Below are 10,127 nucleotides of genomic sequence, written 5' to 3'. Positions count from 1 at the left end.
AGCATTTTTCACACAAACTGCTCTTAATTTTCTAAGTTCCAGATTCCTCACTTATTTATAAACCCTACCTCCTAGGGTTGTCATGATTGCATAAAATAATGTAGCATTAAGCATGGGGTCTAACACATAGCAAACATTCAAATGTTAGGTACCACTAATACTATTCTTAGAGAAATACATAAACTGTAAAATGTATTTGAGAGGCCATATCTTCAACATAAACATGAAAATAAATTGTTTTCCCAATAATGCTAACATTTAATCCAATCAATATAGCCTCTCTACTCCCAGGTCTCCTTGAAACCAAGTCAAAGTAGTATATTAATGGCTTCTATGAAAACTAGACCTATATTATGAGGTTAACGGTCACTAGAGAATCTACACTATACCCCAAAATTTCATTCTGTTTTTTAAAAAACCATAGTACCTGTCAGGCCAGGGGTAATTAGAACAGTCTCAAATCCAAAGGGAAATGATAGTGTCAAAAGCTAGACCATCATGGTGAGTTAGAGGAAATATTTACACTGCCTTACCATTCTACCAAATAGTATAGAGTCTTAAACAACTCGATATATTTAAAAAGCACATATCTGTAGGGGGATAAAATGTACACCTAACTGTTAAGACCCTAAATTTTAGCCAGTTTTCAGTGATAATATGATCATTCAGCTTATAAAACTAATCTTAAGTTGAACAACAGTGGTACTTTATTCTTGGGCTATAGCCCTCTATTTCTTTGAAAGATCAGAAAAGTACCATGTTACTAAAATAATCTTTTGGAAATAAAGTTCAGCTGATTCCCTGCTGACAATGATCCTTTGGCAAACTGGTGAAAACTACCTTTAGGAAGCCAGTGTTTTAATCATATTTCAGTATTTTAATCATATATTTTAATCATATATCAAACCAAAGAAACTCCCTAAAAAAGCACAAATGACAACACACCATGATCTTAGTACATCTGTCACTTAGAAAAGCTATCAAGTATTTTATTATTTTATTCTACATTATATACAGGTCATAAAAGGCCACAGCAGTTTTTCAACATATAAACCCTTTAAAAGTAGAGGGCACTATGAAGGATAGACAAGTATCAAAATGAAGTCCAGTAATGAGGGCATATACTCAGTGCAGTATTTCTGAGGAATAATAACAAAGCAGATACCAAGTCATCCATATTCAGTTTGCAACTATTCCATAGGTTTTTATGAACCTCTCTGAGATGTGTTAACAGCCTGTGTGTGCCAAGTTGCCATTTATTAAAAAAAGTGAAACCAGAATGAAAGAATAATGAATTTAGAGGATATTCTTCCTAATTTTAGTCAAGCTTTCCAAGAGGAAAAGCCTCAAGTCTCCACTTCTTCCTGCCATTAAAGATAAGGAAAAAAAAAAAAAGGAAAAGCTCAATATTCCAATTTTTCCTGTTCATTTGGAGCTTTCCTTTGTGTTTCTTCAAAGCATATTTCAGACCTTTTAAAAATTAGCTTCAAATTCCTAAACACATAATATTGCACCCTCCCTGGATAATAACTCAAAAACATTGGTTTCCACTCTGAAAATACAATCTTTAAACCTATAACTGGTATCAGCAGATCAATATAAAAAATACAGTACCGAACTACACTGGTATATTTCCATATTAAGAACTTCAAAATATACTTATCACTGAGACCATAGTCCTTGCATTAGTTTTCAGTCCACTATGAACAATTATCTGCTGCATGTAAACATGTCTAAATAACTATAGATAAAATACATCAATCATAAATTTCTGTAAAAGATAATAAAATATCTTCTTTAAAAAACAAAACAATAATAAGCTATTACTGCATTGTTTCCAATTTTATGAAAATGGAACAACCATATGGTTGTTGCCAGTCCTGAGTTCATTGTAACAAAAATGGCCCTAGTTCCTGGTTAAAGTCAGCAAGCAATCCATTCTCTTCAACAGATGTCTTCTAGTACTGTAGGCAAGAATTTGTTTTAGGTGCTATTCTGTCCATTAATAAAATTATATACCAGAAACTGACCAGTGCCACAGTACTGTGTTGCAAACAGTTTTCCATCAGGAGTAGGATCTGAGAAAGCAATTTCTTCTTTACTCAAATATGAGCCATATATAAAGTTACTCCTATTAAAAAAAGAAAGGGAGAGGGAGAGTGTGAAAGGTTAAAAAAAATTAGCACTATTTCTAATTACTAAAACTGGAACAATCTGTCAAATACACTTTCTCTAGATAGACTTTTTAGGCAATGTAAATGCTCAAATTTGTTGAAAATAATTGTTTACCTAAAATATTATCAATAATTTGAAGTTTAAAATTTTTTAATAAAAGCAACAATGTAAAAACATTGACCCAGCATCATTTCCTCATAAAAACACTCAACAACTAAGAATAGAAAGAACTTCCTCAAGCTGTCCAAGGGCATCAAGGAACTTCAGAGTTTATGGTGAAAGACTGACAACTGTTCCTCAAAGATCAGGAACAAGATAAAGCTGCTCTTGTCTCTTCTATTCAATACTGTATTGGAGGTTCTAGCCAAAACAATTAGATGAGGAAAGGAAATAAAAAGCATCCAGGTAGGAAAGAAAGAAGTAAAACTATTTTATAGATGACATGACGTTGTACATAGAAAATCCTAAGGAATTCACAACAAAACTTATAAGATCTAATCAATGAGTCTGGCAAGGTTGCATATTCAAGAGTGATATTCAAAAATCAACTGTATTTCTAGACAGTTATAATGAACAACGCAAAAATGAAATTTAGAAAAATTCCATTTGCAATAACATTACAAAATACATATGCATAAATTTAACAAAAGTAGTACAAGACTTGTAAACTGAAAACTATAAAACAATGTTGCAAGAAATTAAACATTTAATAAATAGATATCTAGTGTTTATATATCAGAAGATTTAATATTGTTAAAATGGCATCACACCACAGACTGATCTACAGCTAGGTTCTTTGCAGAAACTGATAAGCTGATGCTGAAATTTACATGGAAATACAAAGGCTGCTGAACAGCCAAAAACAATCTTAAAAATGAAACAGGCTGAGCACGGTGGCTCATGCCTGTAATCCTAGCACTCTGGGTGGCCAAGGCAGGTGGATCGTTTGAACTCAGGAGTTCGAGACCAGCCTGAGCAAGAGCGAGACCCTGTCTCTACTAAAAATAGAAGAAATTATATGGACAACTAAAAACATATATATAGAGAAAAAATTGGCCAGGCATGGTGGCGCACGCCTGTAGTCCCAGCTACTAGGGAGGCTGAGGCAGGAGGATTGCTTGAGCTCAGGAGTTTGAGGTTGCTGTCAGCCATGGGACTCTAGCCCGGTCAACAGAGTGAGACTCTGTCTCAAGAAAAAAAAAAAAGAAGAAACAAAACTGAAGGACTCACACTTCCTTATTTCCAAACATACTATATAAAGCTACAGTATTCAAAACAGTGTAGTACTGCCATAAGGACAGATATACAGACCAATAGAAGAGTCCAAATATAAACTCTCATATTTATGGTCAATAATTTTTGATAAGCCAAGACCAGGAAAGAACAGTCCTTTTAACAAATGGTACTGGGAGAATCAGATATCCACAAGCAAAAGAGAGGGAGATATCTACATGGATATCCTACATCACATAGAAAAAAAAACTCAAAATGGATCAAAGAATAAGTACAAAAACTAAAGTATAAGAACTAAAACTATGAACTCTTAGAAGAAAACAGATGTGAATCTTTGTGGCCTTTAGATGAGTAACAGCTTCTTAAATGTAATACTAAAAGCAGAAGTGACAAAAAATATATATACAAGTTGGACTTCATCAAAATGAAAAACTTTTGTGCATCAAAGGACAGCATCAAAAATGATGAAAAGACAACCATGAAATAGAAAATATTTGCAAATCATATGATAAGGGACTTGGTCCAGAATACATGAAGTGCAACTCAACAAGGAAAAGATAAATAAATCAATTTTAAAATGGGCACAGGATTCGAAGATATTTCTCTAAAGAAAATATATAAATGGCCAATAAGCGGCCAGGCGCGGTGGCTCACGCCTGTAATCCTAGCACTTTGGGAGGCCGAGGCGGGCGGATTGCTCAAGGTCAGGAGTTCGAAACCAGCCTGAGCGAGACCCCGTCTCTACCAAAAAATAGAAATAAATTAATTGACCAACTAAAAAAATATATACAAAAAATTAGCCGGGCATGGTGGCGCATGCCTGTAGTCCCAGCTACTCGGGAGGCTGAGGCAGTAGGATTGCTGAGCCCCGGAGATTGAGGTTGCTGTGAGCCAGGCTGACGCCACGAGACTCACGCTAGCCTGGGCAACAAAGTGAGACTCTGTCTCAAAACAAAAAAAAAGGCCAATAAGGACATGCAAAGATGTTCAACATCATTAGTGATTATTAGTGCAAATGAAAACCACAGTGAAGTATTACTTCACATCACAAGGATGGCTAAAATTAAAAAAGACAATAACAAGTGTTAGTGATGATGTAGAGAAATCAGAACCCTTATACATGGCAGGTGGGATTGTAAAATGGTGCAGCTATTGTGGGAAATAGTTTGGCAATTCCTCAGAATGTTCAACACACAGCTACCACATGGTCCAGCAATTCTATTCCTAGATACACACCCAAGAGAAATAAAAATATGTGTTCACACAAAAATTTGTACATGAATGTTCACAACATTACTTGTAATAGTCAACAAGTGGAAACAACCCAAAGGTGCACTAACTAATGAATGGACAAATAAAATGTGCTATAACTACATAGTGTTAACGATTTAGCAGTAAAAAAAAAATGAAGCATACTAATACATGCTACATGGATGATCCTTAAAACCATGCTAAATGAAAGAGATGAGTCACAAAAAGTCATTATGTTATAGGATTCCATTTATATGAAATGCTCGGCATAGGCAAATCCATTGAAACAGAAAGTAGATTGGTGGTTTGCATTGAAACAGAAAGTAGTAGATAGGGTCTGGGACAGGGGAAAATAAGGAGTCACTGTGAATAAGGCTGGGGTTTTGGCTGGGAGGTGATGGAAATGTGCTAAAATTAGATATTGGTGATGGTTGCACAACCTTCTGAATATACTAAAACTCACTGAACTGCAAACTTTAAAAAGACAAGTTTTATGGTATATAATTATATATCAGTAAAGCTATTTTTTTTTTGAGACAGAGTCTAGCTTTGTTGCCTAGGCTAGAGTTAGTGCCATGGCGTCAGCCTAGCTCACAGCAACCTCAATCTCCTGGCTCAAGCAATCCTTATGCCTCAGCCTCCCAAGTAGCTGGGACTACAGGCATGTGCCACCATGCCCGGCTAATTTTATATATATATATTAGTTGGCCAATTAATTTCTTTCTATTTATAATAGAGACGGGGTCTCGTTCTTGCTCAGGCTGGTTTCGAACTCCTGACCTCGAGCAATCCGCCCGCCTCGGCCTCCCAGAGAGCTAGGATTACAGGCGTGAGCCACCACGCCCGGCCAGTAAAGCTATTTTTTAAAAAATGTTTTTAAGCATTTAGCCAGGATAAGCCTACTACATAGAATTTTCATACTGTAATCTTAACAAGGAATTTTGGACACTAGTAATAAAAGATCCATATAAGAAGGAATAATATATGAAAAACGTAGAAATTATGTGTTTTAACAGGAAGCTTATGGTTACAATTTTACTATTACAAAAATACAAATTCTATGCCATTTTATTTTTTTATAAACTAGAACCATCTTATAGTTGTCACAAGATTGAAAGAGGGGGCAATACCCTCCTTTAGGACTATCAATCAGTTCATTGTCCAGTCTTAGTTCTAAAAGAGCTAAAAACAGACCTGCCTCTTGTCATGCAAGGAGTAGATAGATCTGAGCCCTTCTAGATCATTACTCATTAATAAAATAAGGAGAATAGACCAAATACACATTAAGGCTGTAAGATTCTTAAAGTCATAGGATCTCACTTATAACAATAATGGATTATTTTGAAAGCTATACTCGCGGATAACTGTAGATAAGAATTCTATGAATAAACAGAAGCAACAGGCTGACCTAAAAGCCTCTTTTGAATGATTATGATTAATTTAACCTCAATTAACACTTTATCAAAGGTACTTTATAGGCCTGGCAAGGTGGCTTGCACCGTAATCCTAGCACTCTGGGAGGCCGAGGCAGGAAGATGGCTCAAGGTCAAGAATTCAAAACCAGCCTGAGAAAGAGTGAGATCCCGTCTCTACTAAAAATTAATTAACTGAAAAGAAATTAATTGGCCAACTAAAAATACACAGAACAAATTAGCTGGGCATGGTGGCACATGCCTGTAGTCCCAGCTACTTGGGAGGCTGAGACAGGATTGCTTGAGCCCAGCAGTTTGAGGTTGCTGTGAGCTAGGCTGACACCATCGCACTCTAGCCCAGGCAAATCAATGTGAGACTCTGTCTCCAAAAAAAAAAAAGGTACTTTATAGAACAAAAACCAAAACACACATAATATGAGTGTCCCCTCAATACCTCTGATAAATATCCAAGTGATAAAGGAAGAGACTTAGATATAAATAAAATTCTTTTTTTTTTTTTCTGAGACAGAGTCTCGCTTTGTTGCCCAGGATAGAGTGAGTACCGTGGCGTCAGCCTAGCTCACAGCAACGTCAAACTCCTGGGCTCAAGCAATCCTTCTGCCTCAGCCTCCCGAGTAGCTGGGACTACAGGCGTGTGCCATCATGCCCGGCTAATTTTCTTCTATATATATTAGTTGGCCAATTAATTTCTTTCTATTTATAGTAGAGACGGTGTCTCGCTCTTGCTCAGGCTGGCTTCGAACTCCTGACCTGGAGCAATCCGCCCACCTCGGCCTCGAGAGTGCTAGGATTACAGGCATGAGCCACCATGTCCAGCCTAAAATTCTTAAATTAAGAAAAATTTCCCTAAAAGCTGAACTCCCAAGAAACTTTCCACATTTCTTTAGTTATGTTTAAACTTCTCCAATATGGAATATACCTTGAAATAAGAGGTTATTTTGGCATATCCATTACAAATAAGTAAGTCAAAATGACTTAATAATATTTAACCTATAATGGTTTTTTCCTCCTCCGATTAACTTCATATAAAAAGTATTTAAAGATCCAATGCACTGATAATGTTATGCAAAATTTATAATTAATATAAATAAAGGTTATACACTTAAGATTAATTAAATGTCAATCTTTATATTAAAACTCTGCCTAGGGTGGTGGAGCAAGATGGCAGACGAATAACACCGCCAGACAGAGTGTCTCCGCAGAAAAAACAGATTCTAGCAGAAATTAGAGTAAAGAAGCAAGAAGACGAGCATACAGCGGATGAGGGTTGGAAGGAGGGGTACCTGAGACCCCGGGAGACTCCACGGGAGGAGGCTGCGGAGGAGAACTGGAAGCTGAGACCACCGGAGCAGCCCGGAGACCAGCGGCAAGGGTAGGTGGATTTGCTGTTTCCCCTCCCCTGCATTTGGGATTGCTGGTGGGCTCCCCAGAGGGTGGAGAGACCTGCGGACACCAGCCCAGAGACCGCCGCTGCCAGCCAGCAGTGAGCCTGTAGCAGACGTGGCACCAGGTTCCCAACTTCCTCCGGGTACCTCCGTGTGCACAGACTCGAGCCTCGCGGCAGGCGCCATATTGCCTCCTCCTCCCCTCCTCCAACCCTACCTGGGGCTGCCCAGAGAGACAATACAGCCACCAGCCAGAGGCACCTCCAGGGAATGGGACCTTCCCTTTTGGGACCCTACAGCTGACTCAGGGGAACTCAGACTGTGAGCTCCCTACCCGCCTGCCCTCCCAGGTGCTGCTGGCACGGTGTTCCCAGGAAAACGGTGCCGACTCAGAGGCTGAGACACATAGACCCAGCTTGGGCTCCCTGTGGGTGAATTGGGACCGGAAATCCTCTCCCTGGTGGGGATACAGTTTGAACTCTGGGACCCAGAGGTCGGACCTGCAGACCAGATCCCCTGCACCGAGGGCTAGCATTGCTCCGGGCACAGAAGGGTTATACGTGAACAGTCTACTGAGGTGTGTGTGCCTCCAGGGGCAGATCCGCGTCCTAGAGGGCAACCCTCCTCCCAGGAGGAGGCTGTGTGCCCAACCCAGGTGGCGTTCCTGTGCAGGGAACCTCCCTGCCGGCATCACAGTCCAGGGAGGCCTGGTGGCTTGTGATCTGGCCTGCTGGCAGAGACTCAGGAGTAGCTGCGGAGTTGGGGAAGGTGGAAAGAAGCGAGGCCCGCTCCAGACTGCGGGTCTCAGACAGCCCCACCCCCACACCCAGACTTTCTGGCTGAGAGGGACCATTCCAGCCCGGCCCTGACAGCTTTCCCTGGAAGCAGAGGACAGAACTTTGACCCCTGCTAACTGCCTGAGGGCAGGCTTACCCAACCCAGCTCTGCCCAGAACAAGAGCTGATAACAGGTCACAAAATCAACAGCATAGCCTGTTCCTCCAAGCAAACGCCACCTACTGACAGGGACAGCATCCTGCACAGCCTTTCCACGGCACCCACTGACTCAATATACAGGGAGTGGTCCAATTTCACCCACAGACACCACCTAATGCCTCAGAAACTAAACAAGGTGTGTGAATACCCAAACAATAACTTAAGGAAAGAAACAACAACTGATTGACATGGGAAGAAATCAGCAAAAGAACTCAGGAAATATGAAGAACCAAACGGAAAACACATCCCCAAAGAGGAGCGCCAGCCCCCTAGAAACGGACAACAACCGAAATCAGGCAACCAATATGACAGAAGAGGAATTTCGTATGTGGATCTTAAGAACACTCACCCAGCTGCAACAACAACTCAATAACCAACACAAAGAAACCACAAAAAGCCTCCAGGATATGGGAAAAGAAATAGACACAATGAAGAAAAGTGTAACCGAACTCCTGGAAATGAAGAATCAATTCAAGGAACTACAAAATACAGTGGAAAGTCTCAAGAACAGGGTAGATCAAACAGAAGAAAGAATCTCAGAGATTGAAGATAACACCCTCCAATTAAATAAATCAGTCACAGAAATAGAGCAGAGAAACAAGAGAAAAGAGCAAAGCCTACAAGAGATGTGGGATTATGTGAAGAAACCTAATGTGAGGGTCATAGGCTAACCAGAAGGGGAAGAAGACAACACTCAAGGGCTGGACAAGCTGTTTGAAGATATAATAGAGGAAAATTTCCCAGGCCTTGCTCAAAATCTTGATATACAAGTTCAAGAAGCTCAGAGGACCCCTGGGAGATTCAACGCAAACAAGAAGACGTCACGACATGCAGTCATCAGACTGACCAAAGTATCAACTAAAGAGGCCCTTTTAAGAGCTGTAAGACAAAAGAAGCAAGTAACATACAAGGGAAAGCCAATTCGAATAACATCAGACTTCTCTAATGAGACTTTACAAGAAAGGAGAGACTGGGGCCCCATTCTCACTCTTTTGAAACAAAACAATGCCCAGCCTAGAATATTATTCCCTGCAAAACTAAGCTTCATATATGAAGGAGAAATAAAAACATTCTCAGACAAGCAAAGGCTCAGAGAATTCACCAAGACAAGACCAGCCCTACAAGAAGTACTCAAAACAGCGCTATGCACAGAACATCATAATAATAACCCACGAATATAAAAACAACCAAAACCCAAAGATATTAAAGGCCAGATATTACAATGGCTCAAGACAGAAATCATAGCAACAACATCCAACCCAACAGAATGATCAGTAATCTACCTTACCTATCCGTTCTCTCAATAAATGTGAATGGCTTAAAACTCTCCACTTAAGAGACATAGGCTGGCTGAATGGATAAGAAAATACAAGCCAAGTATATGCTGTCTTCAGGAAACACATCTAACCTGCAAGGATGCATATAGACTAAAAATAAAAGGGTGGAGATCAATATTCCAAGCAAATAGAAGCCAAAAGAAGGCTGGTGTGGCAGTTCTAATTTCAGACGATTTAGTTTTTAAACCAACAAAAGTAGTAAAAGACAAAGAGGGTCATTATATAATGGGGAAGGGCACAGTCCAACAAGAAGAGATAACAATTTTAAATATATATGCACCCAACTTAGGTGCACCCAGATTCATAAAGCAAACCTTA

The 10,127-nt window shown here is 39.5% G+C and overlaps 1 protein-coding gene across 4 annotated transcripts in view; it reads right to left on the bottom strand.

Moving 5' to 3' along the window:
* Positions 1-964: 964 nt before the first annotated feature.
* Positions 965-10,127, bottom strand: part of ESCO1 (establishment of sister chromatid cohesion N-acetyltransferase 1) — a 78,473-nt gene continuing 69,310 nt past the window's right edge. For all 4 annotated transcript variants that reach the window (XM_075993606.1, XM_012745987.2, XM_075993607.1 and 1 more), the window contains one exon: positions 965-2,131. In XM_075993606.1, the coding sequence (XP_075849721.1) occupies positions 1,984-2,131 (148 nt within the window). In that variant the 3' untranslated portion in view covers positions 965-1,983. The remainder of the gene's footprint in view (positions 2,132-10,127) is intronic.

Source organism: Microcebus murinus, chromosome 17, assembly GCF_040939455.1.
Source record: "Microcebus murinus isolate Inina chromosome 17, M.murinus_Inina_mat1.0, whole genome shotgun sequence".
NCBI classification, from domain to species: Eukaryota; Metazoa; Chordata; class Mammalia; order Primates; family Cheirogaleidae; genus Microcebus; species Microcebus murinus.
The sequence above is the reverse complement of the archived record's forward strand: the minus strand, read 5'-3'. Positions and strand labels throughout refer to the sequence as shown.